The sequence below is a fragment of the Gymnodraco acuticeps genome, unplaced genomic scaffold (assembly GCF_902827175.1).
Source record: "Gymnodraco acuticeps unplaced genomic scaffold, fGymAcu1.1, whole genome shotgun sequence".
NCBI classification, from domain to species: Eukaryota; Metazoa; Chordata; class Actinopteri; order Perciformes; family Bathydraconidae; genus Gymnodraco; species Gymnodraco acuticeps.
In genome coordinates, this window is record NW_022989894.1 from 2770654 (window position 1) to 2794398 (window position 23745).

The following is a 23745-nucleotide window of genomic DNA, read 5'->3' on the forward strand; positions in this document are numbered from 1 at the left end:
TTTACTTGAAGTTTCCAACACTGGTAGGTTAAATCACTCTTTAAAAAAAATCCTCTTTATAGTCATGAATGGTTTTCTCTTTGAGTCTTATTGTTTGTATTGTCTGTAGAGTATTCAGATCTTAAAAGCAGATATTTTAATAGAGGTAGTACCAAAAGTCCTGCATTTAAAATAGATATCAAGTACAAAAGTTTAAGCATCAAAATCTAATAAAAGTATACAAAAAAAGTTCATTTCAGAATAATTTGTTATATGATTGTATTATCTGTTATATTAATATTCATGTGTAAATATCACTAATGTTGCAGCTCATAAAGGTCATGCTAATTGCAATTTATAACATGAAATTATGATTTATTAGCTGATTATATATATATATATATATTTTGAGTTGGCAAAGTAAGTAGTTGGATAATTGAGAGTTACGGTTAATATAAAATAAAATGTTAAATAAATTACATGTTCCTCAGATTTGTCCATAAACACAGTACTCACACAGAATGAAATGCATGTGGAGTGAGATGTTCGTGCACTCAGTGATAATGTTTATAATGCAGTGGATGAATCCGTTTTTGTATTCAATATTTAAGGCTTAACAATTTAAAAACGTTTTTCTTGCTGTGTAAATGAAGGTACAAAGCTCCCTCAAATCAGGCAGGTGTCTTTTCTGACTACCCCTTCTCTCCAACAACAGAGGGGGGGAGGAAAGGCTCTTTTAGGGGGGGGGGGGGGGGGGACTTCCAGCACCTCACTCACCTTTGCAACAGATGAGCTGATCCTGCACAGTGGAGGACACCTTAATCTGCTTTTAATGAGTGAGTGAGTGTGTGTGTGTGTGTGTGTGTGTGTGTGTGCGTGCGTGCGTGCGTGCGTGCGCGCGTGCGCGCGCGAGTAACTGATTCATAATGTGACAAAGACTATTTTTTGCCATGTGTTTAATGTGTTTATGTTTTTTTATACTTTAAAAAAAAAGAAAATGGTGTTACTTTATTATTTCTAAAGCGCCACAAACTTTATTTTTTTAAAGCAAAATCTCAAGATAATCTCAGATTTTTATTTAGTTATTTTGAATTTTATATTCAAAGCCGTCTTTTATTGTCAGTTATTTGGTCATTAAAGCTTAAACGTTCACATGTATTATTTAAACATGACCGAGTCTTTTTTCTCCCTTTATTATTCTCCCCTGATAAGCGTTAAATTCTCCTTTTTATCTACAAACAAATGATTTTCTTTGATAGGTTTCCCACCAGCTCTTTGAAATAAAACAATTACCGCATTCTTTGTGCAATAATTGTCAATCATCCACATTAAATTGATAAGCTTTAAATGGACAGAATAATAGCTTAAATAGTTTTACAATGGAACAGCTAAGCAGGATGATTTGCTATTGCTGACATGCCCGCGGCTTTACCAGCTCCACATAATGCCATAGGTTAATGCATAAATAAGCAAATCAAATCCATGCGTTACCCCAATTCAATTCATTTAATTCCTCTTTAATAAAGAAGCGGCCCCACCCCCTGTCCCCCGCCATTTACCTCGGATTTGTGCGATGAATGCTATAAATGTAAATCAATCTAGATGAGAAAGAATCCCATTGAAAGAGCAGAGAAATTTCATCTGGGAAAAGGAGACAAATGTAGGAGGGGCCCGCTCATAAAAAGCAGCTGTTTCACAGTAATCTTTTTTCGTGCCCTGTCACTCACCTTGCCTTTTCACTATCTCCCCAGCAAAAAAAAACCTCCGCTATTGTATTTAGTTGCCATATCTTCTTTCCCATTACATTATAATCCATATTCGTCCAGAGAGGGAGAATGAAAGAGAGAGCACAACTTGCCCATTTCTCGGACAATCCCCTTGTAGTTGTTGGAGTGAAAAGAGGAGTGCATGGATGTCAAATTGCCCTCAAAACACCATGAAAGATTGATTTGCAGCACTTTTCAGGGGCCTGACATTACTTGGAGGGGAGCTGAATAGGGAACCTGTGAGCCGGGGATGGAATAAAGATGTCCTCTCTGCTGGAAAAGAAGCAAAACTGCCCATTTAGCCCCAGTCCATCAAGCCCGAAAAATAGGCAAGAGAGGAAAAAACACAGAAGACTGTGACTATAGAGAAGAAAAGGGCCGTATATACTCATCTAAACGTTGTCACAATACCGAGGGGGCTCCGAACACCCATGAATATTAAACCGCTTACCTCAACAAGGGCTTGAAAAAGTGAACCACGTCAAAGCAGCTTTGCATTTTTTGCATGCGAACAATGCTGTAAGAAAAAACTCCACGTCGAGCTTGTTTCTATTCTTGTTATTCCCGCGCTAACTCCTCACAAAAAAATAATAATATTACCACCACATGAATATCAAATGCATGAGAAAAAAATGGGCGAGCAACTCCCAGACTCAATGACCCACTTCTGCGGGCAGAACAACTTAAACCATCAATTAAACTTTCAGAAAACCTGCTTTTATGATCTTCTGAAACATTTTTATTTTAAAATGTTGTACAAGTGTTTAAATTCATATTCCATAGAGAGCAACCTGTTGGTTTTTTTTGCACTATGATCTATTTTTGCAATACTAGGCTTTTTTTTAGCACTAAACTTTACATTTTTTTATCTTAAAAATAATTAAAAACGCATTTATTATCATTTTACGCAATTATGATGTATTTGCAGCTATCAAAAAAACCTCGCTTTAATTGAAATGATTATGCATTAAGTGCAGATAGACTAAAATAACGTGTGGCCCCTCTTATTGGTTGTCTGCTGTGTGTTTCAGTGTCTCTGCTGGTGCGCTGCAGCGGGCAGGTCCTCCTGGTGAGGGGTGTGCCATTAATAAGTAATTAGACAGGGGTCACACCAGCCACTTATATAAAGGGACCCTCACAGTCTGCAGGGCAGCTTTACGCACAGACAGTCTGCAGTACCAGGACGCACTGAGGAGCAGCTCTCGGTGTCCAACTCTTCTCCTATACTCCTTTTGCTTCTTTTTCTCCACTTGCAGCTGTTTTTATTTTAGGGGGCTTTCTTTTTTGATTTGCAACATGGGCTCCGTATTACCCGCAGACGATTTGGCACTCAAGTCTGGATTTAAGTGTCCGAGCCGCTCGCTGTCAGACGTGATCACCTCGGACATTCTGCACAGCTTCCTGTACGGCAGGTGGAGGAACGTGCTGGGAGAACACCTGGCGGAGGAGCGGCACAGCAGCAGCCCCAAGACCGCGTTCACCGCCGAGGTGCTGGCGCAGTCCTTCGTCGGAGGTAGGCTGACATTCTGCTTTATTATGGGGCTATTTTCATACATGTACATTCTGTTTCATCATACTGTTGTGCATGTTTGGGCCTTTTAAGTGCATGTTTGCTGCCTAATTCCAGTATATATATTTTGTATTTAATGTGTTTTTTATGGAAATAAAAAATATGATTTAACTTTTTCTTTTTTTGTGTCCCCGTATGCAATTTCCGAAAAAGTGAATCACTGAACTCCATAAGGACTTTTTTTGTAATTACAATTACAGCCACATTTGGGTTTTTCCCCATTTAATAATAATAATTGAACTTCAAAAAAATCCCACATCCTGCAGAGACACTAAAATAAACTTCCCTTTCTGTCCCAAACATTTATTTACCAAAGTTTTCCCACTAACTTGTTGCTGTTTTTCTGCATTTTCTCTCAGTTTACTGCTTTTATTTCGACCCATTAAACGCGTTAACCCTATAGAGCTCTGCTCCTCGCGTTTAGAGGCATGTTAGGCGTGTAACTGCCGCTGATTGAAAGACGCAGGGCATTAAATTCATTTGGTTAACTTTGTGCTTGACCTGGGAAAGTTTCCACTTAAACCTCGAGGAGAGAAAGGTTTCTTTTCTTTGAGATGTCCCGGGTTTTTATCCCGCATTCATCAATCTCCGGACAGTCTCTTTTCCTCTCTTGGCAGCTATGGGGCTCCGGAGCTTTTCTCTTTCTCTCTCCTTAAAAGATTTGCTGTTCCTCGCATAATGCACCGTGAAGGCTAAATCTAATGCTATTCATTGCATGTCAACCATCTAATCGCCTTTCCATTTTTTTGTTGCCGAAATTCCTGAGTCTTTTAAACAAGTCCTAGTTTCTTTCAGCGCAAATTTATTGCTACAAAGTTCTTAAAAGGATAATGAATTTGGAATTAGCCGTTTCTTTTCCAGTAAACTTTAATGAATATCACATCTGAAGCATGACAAATTGTTGGACCCTGGGCAATAGAGGACCATTTAACCCCTGCTCGGCTCGGCTCACAGAAAAAAATCTTTGATTTTGACATTAAAGAACCGCACGGTTTTTTCTTTTCTCCCTTTCTGGTGCGGATGAAAATGCTTTCCTATGGAGTTTTTCTGCACAACAAAAAGTTTCAATTCAACCAGATAATCGAATTAAACGGAGGATAAGGTGTAGCTTAATATTTCGTGACTAAAATAAGATCCAGTCCATTTGCTGCTTTCAGGACTTTTTCAGCAATCCTGTGTCATGAGATCCTGCTGAACAGTTTAGTCTCCTGGAGCTGCATTTTTGCGCAGTATTACTCGGGCATTAAAACAGATATAATGTTTTCTGACATGTTTCCCTTTATTTTTTCTTCTTTGTGCAGAGGTGCAGAAGCTGTCCAGCCTGGTGCTGCCCAGTGAGGTGATCATCGCGCAGAGCTCCATCCCTGGAGAGGGTCTGGGCATCTTCTCAAAGACCTGGATCAAAGCAGGGGCCGAGATGGGCCCGTTCACAGGGAGGGTCATATCTCCGGAGCACGTGGACCTGCTGAAGAATAACAACCTAATGTGGGAGGTGAGCAGAGAATAATGTTTTTTAATGATCCCATTTTGTAATGGATGAATATGATATGACCAGATCAATTGTTCCAACAGTGTTCAAGATTCAATCTTTTTCAGTTCAGCATAAAATCATAGTGCACAACATATATTTTTTAATACCATTATTTTTGTTTTAATAACAGAATGTGAGTCAATTACTTTGTTACATTTTTAGTATAGTTACTTACTTAACCTAAATGCAGTTTTGGTTAATAAATACAATATGTATGCAGCCAAACTTAGTTTTTATTTTATTCATTAATATTTGTTGATATTTATTTTCATTAAAAAAAAATTGTTTCAGTAACTTAGTTTCAATTTATTTAATTTCATCCTGGAAAATAAAACATGTATGTTATCTTAGGCCGAGCAAAGCACAGGGGGGTCCAAGCAGTGTTAGACCGTCCATGATCCAGAGTCTGTGTTTTATTACTTCCGCCTTATGTTGACAAATGTTTTCCTCGCTGTTGTGCGCTCAGGTGTTCAATGAAGACGGCACGGTGCGCTACTTCATCGATGCCAGTCAGGAGGACCAACGCAGCTGGATGACTTACATAAAGTGCGCAAGGAATGAGCAGGAGCAAAACCTGGAGGTGGTGCAGATCGGCAGCAGCATCTTCTACAAGGCAGTGGAGGTGAGAATAGACTTTAATTCTGTTGATCTATAAACAAGGACTCGGCCCTGTGGCGACTGAATAGGTTTTATTGACAACCAACAAGTATGTCAATTTATTTTAGAGCAGCGCCGCCTGTTGGCCCAAATGGATTATGTGATGTCTGTTTGGCATCTTTGGTCGTATGATTGCACCAGAGAAGCAACTTTAAATCACATATTTATTTGCTGACCATTTCCCCTGTTTTTCTCAGACTATCCCACCGGACCAGGAACTTCTTGTCTGGTACGGAAACACCCTCAACACATTCCTGGGAATCCCTGGAGTTCCGGGAATAGACGAGGAACACCTGAAGAAAGCCAGAGGTGAGTCATTTGATGTAACAATGTTAAGGGTTACAGCTTTTTGTATCTGTTCGTGGTCAACATAGGCTACATGAGCCAGTTGATATCATTGTTGTTTGTTCTGATACATTGCTTTTATTATTTCTTAGACTAAAAACACACGGATAGATAGATAGATTTATCCAAAGTTGGGAAATAGTTTTTTCACAACAGCATTTTGACAGTCACTTATAATAAAAAAAATAAGAAAAACACATTTTAAATGTAAAAACTAAAAACAATATACATTTTTTCAGAAGAAAATACATATATTCAAGAGAGTATCTAGACACTATAAAAATATACAGAATAACATAGAAAATAAAACACTAACTAAGCAGCCGAAATCTGAGCCAAACTTTAAACTAATCCTCCCCCCTTTGTGTTTCCTCTCTCAGATGAGGCCCACCCTTGTGACGGCCCTGCCTCGTGCTCCCCTCCAGCCCTTACCACCACAGTAGGTCGCATGCGCTGCGTCATCTGCCACCGTGGCTTCAACTCCCGCAGCAACCTGCGCTCTCACATGCGCATTCACACGCTAGACAAGCCCTTCGTCTGCCGCTTCTGCAACCGCCGCTTCAGCCAGTCCTCCACGCTCCGGAACCACGTGCGCCTGCACACCGGCGAGAGGCCCTACAAGTGCCACGTGTGTCAGAGCGCGTACTCCCAGTTGGCAGGCCTCAGGGCGCACCAGAAGAGTGCGCGGCACAAACCGATGGCACACGCGGCAGAGATGGCATCCAAAGTGTCCCCCCCTCCCCAGCAGATGTCAGTCATGTCCCACCAGCACCAGATGCCCCCCATGGTGCACCACATCCCCACCATGGTGCTATGATGACAGGAACATGGAGGGGACAGACAGGCAACGCTGCACTTTAGACGAGGGGAGAAGTAAAAATGGACCCAGATGATGAGACAGGCCTTCATAAGGAACTGAACTGATGTGATAAAGCATCTCACAAAGACATTTGAATATGTTGCCTTTTTGTATTGCTTATAGTGATGATGCTGAAGTGCAACTCTGAAGATTTTTCAAAACATGTTGTTTACTGTGTAATCTTTAAACCAAGTGTCATATATCACTGTCATATTTACACTGTGTTTATTCTGCGTCACATCCTCACCTGCTCAGGTGAAACACAGTCAGAGGTTTGTACAGCGAGTAGAATCCAGTGTACATTGTTTCAGCCGCATCCACACACTGTAAACTGAGATTGTCACTTTAAACTTGCACAGACTGTACTGTTGTGTAATTGTAAGATTGTATAGTAGCTACTGTACATGTGAATGTAAATACATTTGTGCTCTCTTCTATTCTAAATAAATATGATATGATATTACAACATTTTGTTTACTTCTCTTTCGTGTGGTTGACAGTGATTTATCTTTTAATAATAGTATGAGATGAACAAAATATAACTGTCCATAATATAGCATAGTGTAGTTTAATTAAATGCACTTTCAAAGATAAAATACCATTCAAGAGGAAAGAGTCCATCACTTAAACACTTATTTTATAAGTGCACTTTTTGACATGAAACAATCATTCTGAATGATTGTAATTCTGAATGTATTAACCCATAGTGGCAACTTGTCCTGTACAGAAGTGATTTCTCGAAATTAAATGTTAACCTTATTTTTGGCAGGTGTTGTTATGTTATGCTGAGTCTGGGTGCATGTGTTTTTAATGTATTTATTAAACTGTAAAATGGCCCAAAGACTATTTTATTTCCAGCTTAAAACATTTAATTGATAATAACGGCAAACATTTTTTGAAATATATGCCTATCATCGTTTTTTCTTAAATGTGTTTTTTTTACACTTTATGCGCAGTTGTGAATGGAGGACCATATTGTGTACTCCAATTTAGTTATTTAGTAAGTTCCTTATGATGAGCTAGCGAGTGAAAACTTGTTATATATTATATAATATTATTCAAATATAACATCTTATTATTAAATGAACCAGTTTTCTGTCTCTCTTCAGGCAACAGGTAGTTGCAGATCCTTTTTATTCCACACGATGGCGCCAGATACCCAGGAAAAAAGAGTCTTGAGCGAAAAGTGTGCTTTTCCTGCAGAATCAATGGACGGACACTTTAATAACACTGTTTATATTGATACATGATCTTTACAACCATTTATTTATGTGACTTGTGACTGGATGTCTTTTCTGTGCTGACCACATTGCATTTCTCCCATATAAATGTTGTGTACATACAGTAAATGTTAACCTTTGAGCCACTGCTGAACTTGTCTGCTGTCAGACATGACCCAACTTCTCAACAAGGAGTTTTTAGGACAAGTCATCATTAAAACAAGAACAGAGCAACACAGATCAACATGCTGCAAATAAATACATTTAAGAAATAAATAAAATGGAGGAGAAAGGTGGGCTTCTCCTCTTCCCAGAGGAATTAGGAAGGATTTTGACTGGATGTTTTTCCATCACTGGAGACTGTCCACACGTTCTGCTCATCACCTTGAAGAACACCAGACAGTTTAGACCATCTACATGAATACTTATTTAAAAAATGGTACCATCTCACCCAAACTAAAAGCACCTTTATCCTGGTATAGACATCCTGCTGTAGTCCTGTCCTTCTTTGGAGAACCACAGCAAGAAGCTACCATCTCAGAGGCATGGCGCAGAACTGAAGGAAGACAATGTGTAGCAGACATTAATTATTCTTTTATCTGTTTGTATATCCGCCACACTGCTGGTGAGATGATGTTGTGGCAGGTAACCTGACTCCACCCCTATCAGGTGCTCCATTTTACTATAGCATACTATGTTTGTTCAGGTTATTCATTGATTCAAAGATGTACAGTCTTCTTTGTCAAATGCACAACAGTTAATGTAGTTGGAAATGCAAACATTAAATCCCAAGCTCCTCCAATAATTTTAACTAAAGTGAAGACATAAAAAATAAATAAAAAATTGCGAGAGACATAATGGTGAAAGTAAAGTGCAGGTATGATTAAAATCTAAAATAGAGTAAGATTAAACAAGAGGAATCAAGGCTTTATTCAAATGGTTCCTCACCAAAATAATAATGCTGTATATGTATCTCATCACAAAGACATTTTTTTAGGAAGCATGTTGCCATAAAATTGTATTATGATGTTTGAATACTCACCGAAGAACAGCAGTCATAGCATGGCTCCACTTTACGTTATTCCGTATCAGTGTGTCTTGAAGTCATCTGCTTCCTTGTGGTCAGTGTAATGATGTGTCTGCACTGACATACACTATAAGACAATGACACAGCATTTCTGCCCTACAGAGACACTGGTACTCAGGGTCACCACATAGATACAGGAAGTATAGTATTACTTATGTTTCCCTTGCACATTCACTTCAAAGACATGACAATGAGGAATAAAGGAGGTAGTGCACTGGCAGTAAGATAAGAACAGACAATGATGAGGGATCTTTTCATCCTAAGTGTAACACAAATAACAAGTCATATGTCTATCATGAGCATTTGGTTGTGATAACAACTGCAATCAAGGTGCAAAGACTGGGAAGTATTGTATGTTTTATTAGATATATGAAGTGACAAAATGATTGTGTCATTTTAAAGCCAAAAATAAAGTATTAGTAGTTCTTATTTCTCAATTTGTAATCTTCACCATTTCCAGATAAAGCTATAGAGGTTGTAAAAATAAAGGAAACAAATGTCATTTTTTCAAAATGTGAAGAATAAGTGGTCCTTGGTCTTGGAATTACCTTCAATCAAGCCTCAAACTGACGGCACTTGTCTCAATAGCATGTTTTAAATTGAAGTTGTCTGAAGTCCTTACCACCAGCTGCTCTTGCAGTAATAAGTAGTGCACCTTTCTTACTGTCCTAATGTGCACAATGTAGTGACTGCTTTTTCATCTTTTGTTTTCTTAGTTATGTTCTCTGTATTTTATATGTTTGTGTTATGTGTAACGTTGCTGCCTTCTTGGCCAGGTCAGCATTGCAAATGAGATTTTATCTCAATGCTTTTATCTGGTTAAATAAAGGTTAAATAAAACACAAGTTAGGAAATGAACAGAGGTAAACAATACTCGGATATTTAAGGTAGAAGTAACAATACCACAGTTAGTCATACTATGTCTAACATTTGGAAGAATGTTTACATCAAAGTAAACGGTTTTTTCTTTCAGAATGATTAATTTCAGAGCAGCATATTAGCCTATATTATTGGATAATGATGATTAATGCATGTACATCACTTTAGTGTTGCAGCTGGTAAAGGTGAAGCCAGTTTTTAATGATTTAAACATGTGCAATATTTGCTTCTGAGACGTAGAGGTGTTGAAGTATTTAGTAAGCTTCACGTTTCATAAACAATGTCAGGGTAAGGGTTTAATGGTTTCATAGAGCTGTATGAAAATCAGGAAATACTTTAATATAGACATTGTAATCAAACAAGTTAAGTTAAATATAATAACGACAATGTTGTTGTTATTTTTTTTAGTAAAGAAATACAAAAAATGGACAAAATAAATAATTAATAGAAAATAAAAAAAACTAGCAAAAGGACAACATAATGAGAAACAATCTTCCAGAAGGACTGCACACTATTACTGTTCTATTATTTTCTAAAACGGTCCAGGGATATCATTATCAGATCAGGGATAGATTGATTTGGCCTTGTTGGCGCGATGATGTTGTGATCTGTTGGTAGAGTCTGATTCCGGTCGATTCACCGCTGCTGTGGAGGATTGTTGTCATTTTTCTGTGGCTAGCCTTTACTGCTAGCTATCCGTTTGATTTCTCTCCAACATACTTTGTTCCAGCAGGTGGGTCATAGTTTATGTCAACAACTTTGTACTGAGCCAAGCTTATTTACAACTGAAACGAAAGCATCTGTTTGTGAAAGTAACCGCGAGTTCCCAGAAATAAATGTCGTAGTTATAAGTTGAAAACAAATGTCAGCTAACAGCTAGTTAGCTAGCTTAGCTTAACTTTAGCTGGATTGACATTTCTGGTTAGCATAGCTATAAATGAATCTGTTCACGGATTTTGCTGAACAAACAGAATGCCAGCTAAATGTCAGATTTGTAGCTAGTTAATGTGTCGTAGGACAGTATGAATGCTGGGCAGTTTATTATCAGTGTAATCACAGTAACTTGTTAGGAGTTTTACGCACAGTGAAAGAAAATGTCCATGTTAGGTCATCTTCACACGACGGGTTGTTTCTCCAGAGAAGAGCTGCATTCATTTAGAAGGAGGAAGACTGGTTGATTGTGATTAAGTGTATTAGCTTGAAACCCCTTTTTTTTTAGCTCGTTATTGAGGAAATGCCACGCTGGCATGGCTCTGTCCCATTCTGCTTTTGTACATAAACGCCTTCTTTATGCTTCCCTTTTTCTATCAATCAATCAATCAATCAATCAACCAACCAATTAATCAATGTTTATTTATATAGCCCAATATCACACATGTTACATTTGTCTCAGTGGACTTCACAGTTTGTACAGAATATCAGTATGACAATACGACACCCTCTGTCCTTAGACCCTCACATCGTACAAGGAAAAACTTCCGGAGAAAACCCACAGTTTAAAGGGAACATGGGAGAAACCTCAGGGAGAGCAACAGAGGAGGGATCCCTCTCCCAGGACGGACAGACGTGCAATAGATGCCGTGTGTAAATTGAAAAGATAATACATTTGCAACATAGGCAGCTCTGAGTAAAAAATTACACGGTAAGAGGCCATTATGGAGTATCTGTAAATGTACTGACATGCTAAACATGATGGTGATAGCTTTATCGAGCTGCTCTGACAGCAGGAGACCTGTTTGGCTGAACACAGATCAGTGCTGGAACCAGTGCATTGTAACACAAACCAGAAGGACAGCTCCCAGCTGCCGGGCTCAAATTAGTCTCCTGAGAGGGGGAGGGGGCTGCAGTTATTTAAGGGTGCAGTGGGCAAAAGAATATGAAAATGATTATACCTATGCAGTTTCAGAGTTTCTCTCCTCAATTCTTTTCCTCAGTTCATAGTAGTGCTGCACATTATTATTATTTTCTTTAATGACAGCAGAACTCTGTTAAGGGGTTAAAGTTGTGTGTGTGTGTGTGTGTGTGTGTGTGTGTGTGTGTGTGTGTGTGTGTGTGTGTGTGTGTGTGTGTGTGTGTGTGTGTGTGTGTGTGTGTGTGTGTGTGTGTGTGTGTGTGTGTGTGTGTGTGTGTGTGTGTGTGTGTGTGTGTGTGTGTGTGTGTGTGTGTGTGTGTGTGTGTGTGTGTGTGATGTGTGTGTGTGTGTGTGTGTGTGTGTGTGTGTGTGTGTGTGTGTGTGTGTGTGTGTGTGTGTGTGTGTGTGTGTGTGTGTGTGTGTGTGTGTGTGTGTGTGTGTGTGTGTGTGTGTGTGTGTGTGTGTGACACAGGATGTTAGGATGGAGTGTGGGCCAGTTCTGCCGGACAGCCTGGTGTTGGAGATCTTCCTGCGTCTGCCCCATGAAGCCGTGCTGAGCGCTGGTCTGGTCTGCAGACAGTGGCTGGCCGTCTCCAGAGATGAGTTCCTGTGGAGGGAGCTGTTCTACAGCTTCTACCGCATACCTCACTCTGTACCTCGACACCCAGGTAAATAATCAAATGTCACTGAAGAAGTCAAAACAAAAGTCACTGAGAACAGCTTCGTTGATCAATTATTGGACTGTTTACAACTTTAAATATCCCCTTATCTTCCTCTGTGCAGCATCGGTGTCATGGTACAGGGAGTTCAAGCGTTTGTTTGACTGCATCCCCTGTGTGGAGGTTCAGACGCTGGTAGAGCACACTGACCAAGTCCTCCACCTGGCCTTCTCTCACCGGGGTCACCGCTTCTCCTCCTGCTCCAAAGACTGCACCGTTAAGGTAGGCATTAAACCATTATTCAGGTTACTTTTATTGCAACATTTATTTTCTGGATTATTTGAAGGATAAACATTCCCTCTCTTTTCTTTCTTATCCTGTCCTCTGGCTTCCTGTGTGCAGCTATGGGACACAGAGCGGCCAGATGGAAATATCTCCATGGTGCACAGCTCCAGCATGCGGCAGTTCAACTGGGGCTACACCCAGTTCTCCCAGTTCAATGCTGACGACACCCTGCTGCTGGTGTCCGGGGTTTACCTGGGACCCCACCACTCCTCGTCTGGGGAAATAGCTGTCATTAGTCTGGGTAAGTACAACGGAAATACCAAAACAGTCATGCCTCGTCATTTTCTGTTGAAGTACATCTTTTATTTTTCCCAATCATTAGTGGTAGTCTCTCCTGACCTTGTGCTTCTCCTTCTCCTCATGTCTCTTAACACACAGATAATTACACGTTGCTGTCGCGTGTGAGGAACAAGCCGTACGATGTGTTTGGCTGCTGGCTGAATGAGTCCCATCTAATCTCTGGGAACCTGCACTGGATCGGCAACATGACGTCCTGCTCCGTGCTCTGGCTCAACAAAGCCTTCCAGGTGAGAACAGCAGCTACTGTCAGACACGTGAAGAAGATGAAGAATTACAGGAAAATAGTTTGGCTTGTATTTTGTGGCTGGATAATGTGATTGTGTAATTTTCTTGAGCAACTTAAAAAGCGTCACACGTTTCTCTGACACATGCTGCAATTGGTGTCTTTTTCCCACTGTTGCAAACAACATTAAATAGATATAATATATACAAAACATTTCTGCTGTTTTGGTTTAACTAAGAAGCTTACAGGTTTGAAAATAAAGAAGTATGTCTTCATTCTTGAATGAAAGTGGACCTACATGCTATATTTGAACAATATATTGTAGGGCCATACCTATATAAAACATGTCTGTGAAGTTTTTTTTTCAAAATACCAAACAGATCCTGCATTTTAGCCATGCCTCATTTCGCTCTATTTGCTCTTTCCAGCCCTGTTTTTTCAAGGGCTGATTCTGTGGCAAATGAGCTGCAGCTGACCACGCCCCCCTGCAGGAGAGGGGAGCATGCTTTGAGATCAGCTGCTGGGCTGTCAGAAGAGGGGGAGGAAAAGAGATCTCCGTCCTCTGTGTTTTATTCTTATATGATTATATAGTCATTATTCATTTGTTTTAAAGCTCAATAAATAACAAAGAAGACCTTTGACCGGCACTTTTCTAATTTTGTCCGGAAGATTTAAACTTTAACGGACATGTTGACCGGCGAAAACAAATCTAACTGAAACTCTGCCGCACGATCCCCTCGTTCCTTGGAAGAGGCGGAGAGGTGGGTGTTTGTCATCTGCTGGTGGACTATCGGAGAGAATTACAGCGAGGGAGGGATTGCAATGAATAACAGCAGCAGGAGCAAACGCTTGCCTCGGGGAGGGAGAAAAAGAGCCACAGCGGAGAATAAACAGAAGGGAAACCATGCGTGGGAAGTCTTCTTCGCTGCTTTTGTGGCAGACTACAGCGCCACTTACAGGCCTGGCATATGTACTACAGCCAGTGCTTTCGAGCGGCAATGGCCGGCCGTGGCCCAACCCCACATTCCCCTGATAGGTGGAGAGTTGCCCATATAGGCGGAGCTCCACGTTCCTGACGTCAGAGATATTTCAAATCTGTATCAGATCCGTTGCAGGCCCGTTTTTAGAGATTTGGGTATGGAGGAAAAGAGAGAGGGTTGTGTTTTCTGACACTTGGTGAGTTCCCTGACACACCGGGGACACATATTAATGTATAAAAGTCGTACAAAAGTGCATTTTGCATGATAGGTCCACTTTAAAATAAAACGTTTCCTCCGAATCGTCCGACCTCCTCATCCTTTTCCTTTTCTCCCACAGGATGTTGAATCGGAAAACGTCAACGTAGTCAAGCGCCTCTTCAAGATCCAGAACGTCAACGCCAGCACCATCCGCACAGTGATGGTGGCTCACTGCCGTCGCCATAACAACCCAGACTTGGTGCTGGACTACGAAGCTCAGTCCCAGGCTCGGAGGCAGAAAGAGCAGCAGCAGCACCAGCCGCTCCTCTTTGACCTGGGGGCCTCCGGCAGTGAGGAAGAGGAGGAGGAAGGGGAGTTGGGAGAGGCTGCCAGGCTCCCCACCGCACGCCATGCTCAGCCCACCATCTCCGGCATAGAGAACGTTATACAGGTGGGTAAGGGGTGCAGTTTCAGCTGTCCCTTTTGAAGTGATACTGTTCTTCATTCTGCCTCTTTTCGTGCCTCCTATTAGAGTCGTAAAAATGTAGGTCCAACGGAGATGGCGATTGAGACCCACTTGGCCAAGATGATGGGCAAAGCGCACACGAAGGCCCCTGACCCCAGCCTCATCGTGCCCTCTGACCCCGGGGAGGGAGAGGACAAAACGTACTTACTCTTCACCACCGGCAGCCTTACATACTCCCCTCACCAGATAGGTAAGGTCCATTCAAGGCTGCGGCATCAAAGCTAAAGCGTGCAGATGCAATGACTGAAATGTGCAGATGCAGTTATTAGAAACTGCACACAATGCTGTAAAGAGCTGTAAGAGCTAATAGTTCTCCTGTAACAGTGAACTATTCACCCCTCCATTGGTTTCCCGTCTCTTTTCTTAAGCTTTAAGTCTTTATTATAACTGATAGCGTGCCTGATCACATTCTGCTTTTTTATATTTTTGTATTTTATTCTCTATTTTTCTGCTCTTATCATATCATACTATGCTTCTATTGATTTACTTATATTCTCATAGCTATGCATGTGTTTTTATTTGATCCTTCCTGTGCGTTTTCATTCCTTCTGGTCGACGTTTGTTTTAAATGTGCTCTATATCAAACTCTATCTCAGGTATTAAGCTGATCAAGCCCGAGCAGATGACCACCAGCGGTCCTGTGCTCGGGGAAGAGCGGAGTTCAGATGAGTTTTTTGATTCCTTGGACCATGTTATTGATATCCACGGACACATCATCGGTATGGGCCTTTCTCCAGACCACAGGTTAGTAAATGTTGTACAGATTCAGCATGCTTCAATGCAGGCTCATATAGGTATGAACTTTAATGGGGACTGTGACGTAGGGCTGCTCGATTATGGCAAAAATCATAATCTCGACTATTTGGGTCAATAATTGATATCACGATTATTAAAAAACGATTATCCATTTTTTTGAAAACATCAATTTATTGAAGAAAAATATGTTGAACTTTATGTTTTTAATAGTTGATTACCCTGAACTTTAAGTAGAATTCAACTGAAAAACCAATACAAAAAAAATGTAATTTAAAAAAAAAAAAAGTAATAATAATACAAAAATAATCGTTTTATTTCGATTACGTTGTTTTCGTAATCGTTACAAGCCATAATCGTAATTGCGATTTAAAATAAGATTAATTGAGCAGCCCTACTGTGACGGTCTGAAAAGGATTAAAGAAGCCAAAATCTCCCAAAAAGGAGAGCTATTTTAATGGATGAGATGTCGGTTATCATATTGATCTAATCTGTGTGTCTGCGTACTTATTGCCATTTAATGTATAAGCACACTTTGTTTTCACAACATGAAAAACACTATATATCATAATGGCGTCATCTCTCTCCTTTTATGGATCAGGTACCTTTATGTGAATAGCCGAGCTTGGCCGGCGGGCTGTGTGATCTCTGACCCGATGTCTCCTCCTCCCATCGCCGAGGAGATCGACCTCCATGTCATCGATCTGAAGAGTTTGAGGGAGGAGAGGAGGAGCCTGCGCGCTCACCGAGCCTTCACGCCTAACGACGAGTGCTTCTTCATCTTCCTCGACGTCAGCAGAGACTTTGTTGCCAGGTGAGTGGGACAAAGACGTCTAACTGTCCATCGATATATGCAGCTTTCACAGATGCAGGCTTCACCGGTAATAAACCTGGGTATTGCCCTTTAGTGGCCGTCTGAAGGAAGTGATACTGAAATTGTGGTGAACTTGTCACTGCAAATTGACAACTCGTGTCGTTGAAACAACTGTGTTTTCCTGGCATATTATATAGACCAGGGGTGCCCAACCTTTTTTGAACCGAGAGCTACTTTTAAAGTTGCCGAGATCTACCAGTCCAAATAGAGAGGCGTAGCCATTACTGACAGCCTACTACCAGGTAAATACTAGGGGTGTTGAAAATAATCGTTTCTACAATGCATTGCGATGCGGACGTGGACGATTCGGTATCGATGCTGTGACGGAAGATAATCGGTTATAGCGTAGTAACGTGGCTTCCTGATTTTCCGGGCGCGGCTTTACTATAACGTTTTTTTTTTCTGTCACTTTAATATCAAATCGGTTGGTGACGCAGAGATCAGGGAACAGACGTGACAGCGGCACAGCAACACCAAACACGGAGCAGTCTGCTTTATCCACCAACACAAGAACACCAGTTCAGAACCAACAGCAGAAAGACCCGCTCTGAATCACTCCGTGTCGCTGCGGCACAGGGATTTATGTTTTTCAAAAATAATCGCGTTACAATCATGTCAAGTTTAATTTAATTAAGTCTTGGATTGCAGAGTATGAATGTCCTCTAGCAATTTTCAGACGATATATACGTGTGTAAAGTTTGTGAAGGCAGGAGGAAAAAAGCTTCCGCGATCACCGTCTCCTCTCCGTTCCTCCAAACCCCGCCCCCTCCCTGAAAATAATGAGTGACAGGCTGATAGTGACCCGATAGAAACTTTATTATTCACTTAATCACTGATTGAGATATAATGAAGCTAACTTAGTCTCATAAATTCATGGGATTTATGTAACAGTAAGACAGAGAATGCAAGTGTGCACCCACATGCACTATTTTTGTTTTTATAATGCTGTTGTAAATACTCCTGTTGTCTGCTGTGTTCAGACTCAAGTCCTGTGTGTGATGCCACATTCAGGACATTCAGTGTCCTTTTTTTAACAGAAGACTGTTGCTAGAAGCTGCAGCTAGACTGCAGAAGCATTATTTTTTTGTTTTTGAGGATGGAACAACTTCACACACAGATATAGGGAGGCTAGACCTATACAATTCATTTATTTTGGTTTATAAATTAATGTCAAGACATTTATGTTATTGATTTCTGAAGCACTTTCTAAATAATAAAAAGAGAGTTCAAATGTATTTACTGCATGTATGCCTTGATGAAAAATAAGCCATGTGCAGTAATATAGAAAATTGAGGATGCAACGCATTGGTATGCATCGTGATGCATCGGGATATTGAATCGAATCGTTGACAGGATAATCGTAATCGAATTGTGAGACCAGTGAAGATGCACAGCCCTAGTAAATACACACTTCTTGTATAAAACTGACCTTTGTACGATTAATACTTCATAAAATACTGCAGATCCTTTATCTTACCTCTTTCTAATCTACACACATACAAGTATTTAATTGAAGTTACACAACAGTGTTGTTGATACAGAGTTGGAGTTTATTCACACGTCACACTACAGCGGGTAATGTTTTCAAGAAACATTGAACAGTGCTGCCACATATGACACAGGAAAAAAGAAAATACTCTGAACCCTTTCTTTGTCCTTATATAAAAATAGTGTTGCTACAAAAGTATAAATTAGGCTTACTAATAAGACAACTCAGATCTGAAGCTACGCAGGAATCTGCTGCCAAAGTGCAATAAAAAAGAGAAAATTAATTTGTAGCATTTTAGTAGAGTATAAAAATAAATGCCTTAAAATAGGATGCTAGCAACACTAGCTTCTTAACCTGAATTGATAATAGACTATAATCAATTTAAGTTTGCATTCTTATACCATTTTGTACAATAATTATAATGAATAAGTTCAAACAAACTAAAACTTACAGCTGATTAATAACGGGATCTAACTTGAGTTTTTATTATATCAAAAACCTGGAGAAATGCTACTGTTATTTTTACTGTCCCCAAAAAGTGCGTCGCAGCCTCCAGGAATGCTTCTTTCACAACTTCGCCGTCTTTGAAAGACTTCATGTGTTTCGCAAGAACGTGACTGACACGATAAGATGCTCTGGTAGCAGCCTTGCTCTTGTTGTTGGGCCTGGTGAAAATGAACTGCTGTGCATTTAGCTGTCCTTTCAGGCCCCTCCCCTTTTGGGAGCGTAGGGCAGAATTAGGAGGGAATTCCGTCTCGTAGCGTTTGTGCACTGTTTTGAAATGCCGCTCCTAAATGACCCTTCTTCGATAAAGCCACGCTCGCATTGCAGATGAGACAGATGGACTTTGAATTGGAATAGATACAAAAATAATCACTCGGAGTGAAAATTATATATTTTGGGCTTTTTTGCTTCTGCCGTAATTGCGGTCTTGTGTGTGTGTGGACTGTCACTCCTGTTGCCACGGACAACGTCAGTGAACTAGTGCCCACTGCCCACCAGCGACGCCCCGACACATGGGGTCACGCCGGCCAATCACAAAGCTTTGATGCGTTCAAGTGCATTATTCTGGCACAGGAAGATTATGTTACAGGACATTAACGATAAAACAGAATGTTGTTGTTCTATTTTTAGACACATCTCGCGATCGACCGGTCGATCTCGATCGACCGGTCGATCGAGATCGACACCCCTGATATAGACGGATGCATCACAATGATTCTGTTTTTACATCATGCACGTCATTTGTAGATTCTTAACTGTTTTGGCATTGACAACTTACAAAATGTAGGAAAAACACTTGCAATATTACATTTGAGGTTTCATTTAGGAGCAAAATAAAATAGAAGATGGAAATGAAATGTTTCTCTCAGATGGTTAGGAAGAAAATAACTCTGTAGGATGCTCAACATGAAGACTTTTACTTTTCTGGCTACAATGACTGATACATTACTGTTATATACATTACTGAAATGTGTCAGGGCTCGACATTAACGACATTAACGACTACCCGATGGCCCGGGGTCATCTAGTATTTAGCTCGGGCAATGAAGCCTCACCTGCTGGTTGCCCGATCGGGCAATCTATTATGCCAGTATCATGCAGCTCGCGGATCCAGTAATGAGTGACCCGACAGTAGAACTAAACATATCTATAACTAGTTTAGGTAGTTTGAGAGGTAATTAAAATAGCTACATGTGATATTCTAACCTGAAGTGTGTGTTTTGTCCGCTCACCGCTGCAGGTGATCATGCAGAGCTGCGTGTCGACTCGTCAGCAGCAGCTGATCTCTCTCTCCCGTCAGATTAGTCTTCACTCGCGTTTATGTCCATATCGATCAGATCCAGCTAGTTCTAGCTAATGATATGACTACCTGCTTATTAAAAAGACACCTAAACAATAAGCGTCGCTATGCAACTGGGTGAGGCCACAAAGTATAGTGCAGCATTATGCATTTGTTCACATGCCCACCGGAACCCCGAGGCATTACCAACAGAGCAACGCACAATCAACCCACACAGGACATCTCTTTCTCCACATTAAATGTTAGACATTAGAATTGACTATTCTTGTCTGTCACATACTCTTCTTGTCTGTCACATAAGTGGCGCAACTGAAGCGGTATTGCGCTAAAGGGAAATTATTTTGACTGGACATTTTGACCGAAGAGATTTAGATTTGCCGGCTAACGGGAACTCTGACGTCGCCATTTTGTGTGGTTCGCGGATGCGCTCGGCTCCTCTCGACTGCTGCTCGGGTCTGCTCGGTCAGCTTCCGGATGAGGAAGCATTCGTTCGACCAACTTACAGTAGATAACATTATAAACATTTTTAACAGGGGCCATAATAGTGTAAATAATGTTATAACTGAATGTAATGTTTTCTACTTTTTTACATCTGGGAAGGCATTTGCCTTCATCAGATGGAAAGTGTCTTGACCAACAACTTAAGCATTTCTTATAGCTATGCAGGGCATGCAAGCGCGCAAACACAAACAAGAACAAACAAACAAGTGAAATGAAGAATACAATTGAAATTGTACAATATAATATTGTGGTGGTTCATCTTATAATTCAGTCTAGAGAATGCACCAGACAGCATCTAAGACCTGCAAAAATCTAAATGTTCTAGGGGCAGGCCCCCCAAACCCTTCGTGCGTCATTTAGTCCGCGCGCATTTTTCAGGGCAATCTCTATTGGGCTCAGGGCCATCTGTAAATTAGCTTAGATGGCTCACTTTAGTGACTTCACATAAGGTGACGTTCAGAGCTGAAACAAATCATTGATTCATTTTCTCTACCTTTAAATCAACTAATTGATAAATGTAAATATTTTTACTGGAACAAATACTCGAAATTAACAGCTTAATTTATCTTGGAAAAAGCTGTTTTTCTTTGTGTTTGAGTTTGGACTGTTGGACAGACAAAACAAGACATTTTAAGATTTTATATAACTTGGACTTATGTGGAACTTTTTAATGGTTTCTACAACTAGGTTATTTCTAATATATTGCTATAAAAAAAGATAAATTAATCAGAAGAATAATTTATGAGAAAAATAGTTTTTTCTTTTTCTGTATTTATAAAATACTTCACTGACGTATCCCCCCCCCCCCCACACACAGTGGAGCAGAGGACAAGCACGGCTACATCTGGGACCGTCACTACAACATCTGTCTGGCCCGGCTGGCTCACGACGACGTGGTGAATTCTGTGGCGTTCAGCCCGGCCGACCAGGAGCTGCTGCTGTCCGCCAGCGATGACTCTACCATTAAGGTGTGGCGCTCGCCCCGCATGGTCCGCCTGGCGCAGGCCCCGCACCGCCCGCACCGGCCCCGCGGCCTCCTGTCCTCCTGGCTGAGCCGCAACAAAAACTCAACGTGTGCAAGCAGCAGCGTGAACGGAAAACCGTGAGTCAGGTTGGAAAACACTTGAAGACGGAGAGAGAGGAAAGTTCGATGTTTCTTCTGCGGTGTGAATATATTTATATACACTCCATGTATATGTACGGTGTGGTTACAGTCGGTGGTGTTGCTTGAGCTCACTGTGTTGTGCCACACATCAGCGCTCAGGTAACAGGAGATGTGATGCGACTCAGGGTGTAGCCACAAGAGAGCGCTGTTGCACCAGAGAAGGACGACAGACTGCTGACAGGAGTAAGACGTTCTCACAGGTAGAGTAGAGCTGACACCTGAACGCACCACACAGACGTCCAAACAACGGATGGTGTTTGTCTGTTTTTATCTGTAATGTTGAGCAGGTTAGGGCTCCTGGACCTGAGGTGTAAATGTTTGTGAGTGTCCTGCAGAGACGTCATGTCCGGCTCATCAGAGGCAAAGTGCTGTAAAGAAATGTCCTTTCTTACTACTAGTTTTGTCCAATTGATGTCCCGAGTAAACACACCCGAAAAATTGAATTTTCAAAGAATTATAAAACCCAAAGGGAGGACACCATTTAGCTGCAGTCTGCCTGTTTTTTTATTCAATCCCATCCCCATTTTTTGTGGCCCCAAAAATGATCAACCCTTATTCTGTCCAAAGGAAGATTACGGAGTGATTTAATCGAGAAGAGTTGCTGAGGATCAGTAAGCGTGACTGTGAACAAAATAAATGTTGTTTGTGGCTTATTGGTATGTGGGTCCTTATTATGTAGAATTGTATTTAAACACCTTTTTTCATATCTAGTAGAGCAAACCCCCTTTTCAGACTTCTGACACATTTACAAGAAGATTCTCCTGGCTGTTTTTTAATCTAAAAATGTATCTACTTTCCTTTCCCTCTTGAAGTCTAAACATTGACATGATATTGAATGAATACGTTCAGTAAATTGGCAGCTCATTAAAGTTGTATCTCTGTTGAAAGAACAGATTGAAAAACGTCCAAATGCAGACTGTTCTGGACACGTTTAATAAGAAATGTCACTTAAATCTTTCATTTAAAAAACATTATTAATTGGAGCAAACTTTCTGCTGCCCTATATTCAAAAGTCTGATCAGTTTTCAGTTTTCTTTAAATGTTTCTGTGTACACGTTACCCCCATGTTTTTTTATCATGCCTGTAGTCCTCTCAAGGTTGTACGCTGAAGGAGAAAACCAAAAGTAAAACACAAGAGATCAACCTTGATGCTTTCAGTTGCAATTTAACCCCCACAAGTTTCAGGTACTTTACTGGGAAGATACTTTTATTTCTGTTGAGAGTCCCTGCTGAATTATGTTGCGACAATGATCGATGATTTAATTATGATCGTGGGTGCATTTCATATGTTCAGAGTAACCTGTGGGCATTTCTTTCTCAGCTGAATCTTCCCATTGAAAAATATTTCCCTTTTGAAACTTTCTCCCTGGTTCCTTTTTACAACTTTCTTATCTGTCATTTTTACTGTAGCTCCATCTTGTAAATCATTTCCTGTCCTCTGATGTCCTTTTCCAACTCCCCTGAAATAAAAGACGTCTGCAAAAGTGTACGATTATTATTATTTTCTTATTATACCATTGAACGTCTACAGTAAACACATTTCCAAGTAGTGCTACTGTTCTGGCGAATACAAATGATGTCTGACTTAAATTCTTTCCTCCATTGCAGGTGGAGAGATTTTAAACCTTGGTCCACAGCCATGCTAACATGCTAATCTAACAGCTTGCTATCAACAAGGAAATCTAAAAATGTGGTTCTTTTAAACCTAAAAATGAAATGAGGCCATAATGTCATTGGAATCCACCAAATTCATAATTCATGTTAATTATAAACATTTTCCACAGATGTCTAAACATTTCATCAGATGTCGCACATTCCTCACCATAATTATGCTAATGTTCTCGGGTGCATTCACACCTCGCTTCTCTGGTGCGCACCAGACCACAGTTTGTTACATTGTTTCATTTTTCAGAAGGTTCGGTTTGCGTTCACACGGGCAAAACTCAAACGGACTATAAACTTTAAACACAAGTCACGTGCTTGGAAATGCTGTTCAACCATTGTTCAGACATTAAAGGGGTAAAAACCATGGTAAAAACGAAAATCCCGGTGTTGTGTCAAATGATGCACCCCCATCATGAAATGCACCCCTTCTCACGGGAACGCGCATTTGTAAATGAAACGGTAAGACATTAAAACGATGCTTAAAACGAAAACTAAACGTCCAGGTTTTTTGTAAGGGT

The 23745-nt window shown here is 40.6% G+C and overlaps 2 protein-coding genes and 1 long non-coding RNA gene across 4 annotated transcripts; 2 read left to right on the forward strand and 1 right to left on the reverse strand.

Moving 5' to 3' along the window:
• Positions 1 to 2911: 2911 nt before the first annotated feature.
• On the forward strand, positions 2912 to 7175 carry LOC117539035 (PR domain zinc finger protein 12-like). The gene is made up of 5 exons (XM_034205040.1): positions 2912 to 3258; positions 4617 to 4807; positions 5313 to 5468; positions 5701 to 5812; positions 6229 to 7175. Exons 1-5 carry the CDS (start codon positions 3042 to 3044, stop codon positions 6663 to 6665), a joined length of 1113 nt encoding a protein of 370 aa, XP_034060931.1. The 5' UTR covers positions 2912 to 3041; the 3' UTR covers positions 6666 to 7175.
• Positions 7176 to 7896: 721 nt separating this feature from the next.
• On the reverse strand, positions 7897 to 9045 carry LOC117538369. Its single transcript, XR_004567843.1, has 3 exons — positions 8970 to 9045; positions 8394 to 8483; positions 7897 to 8311 (listed from the first exon to the last, which is right to left on the reverse strand). It is a non-coding gene; the product is annotated as an uncharacterized LOC117538369 (long non-coding RNA).
• Positions 9046 to 10496: 1451 nt separating this feature from the next.
• Positions 10497 to 23049, forward strand: fbxw5 (F-box and WD repeat domain containing 5). Of its 2 annotated transcripts, XM_034205235.1 has the most exons (11): positions 10501 to 10626; positions 11345 to 11535; positions 12218 to 12413; positions 12529 to 12686; positions 12807 to 12990; positions 13128 to 13276; positions 14590 to 14901; positions 14983 to 15166; positions 15573 to 15720; positions 16331 to 16543; positions 21215 to 23049. In XM_034205235.1, the coding sequence occupies exons 3-11, from the start codon at positions 12227 to 12229 to the stop codon at positions 21501 to 21503; spliced, it is 1824 nt and encodes a 607-aa protein (XP_034061126.1). In that variant the 5' UTR covers positions 10501 to 10626; positions 11345 to 11535; positions 12218 to 12226; the 3' UTR covers positions 21504 to 23049. The 2 variants fall into 2 exon arrangements, with proteins under 2 accessions (XP_034061118.1, XP_034061126.1); XM_034205227.1 differs by lacking the exon at positions 11345 to 11535 and having other exon boundaries at positions 10497 to 10626.
• Positions 23050 to 23745: the final 696 nt, after the last annotated feature.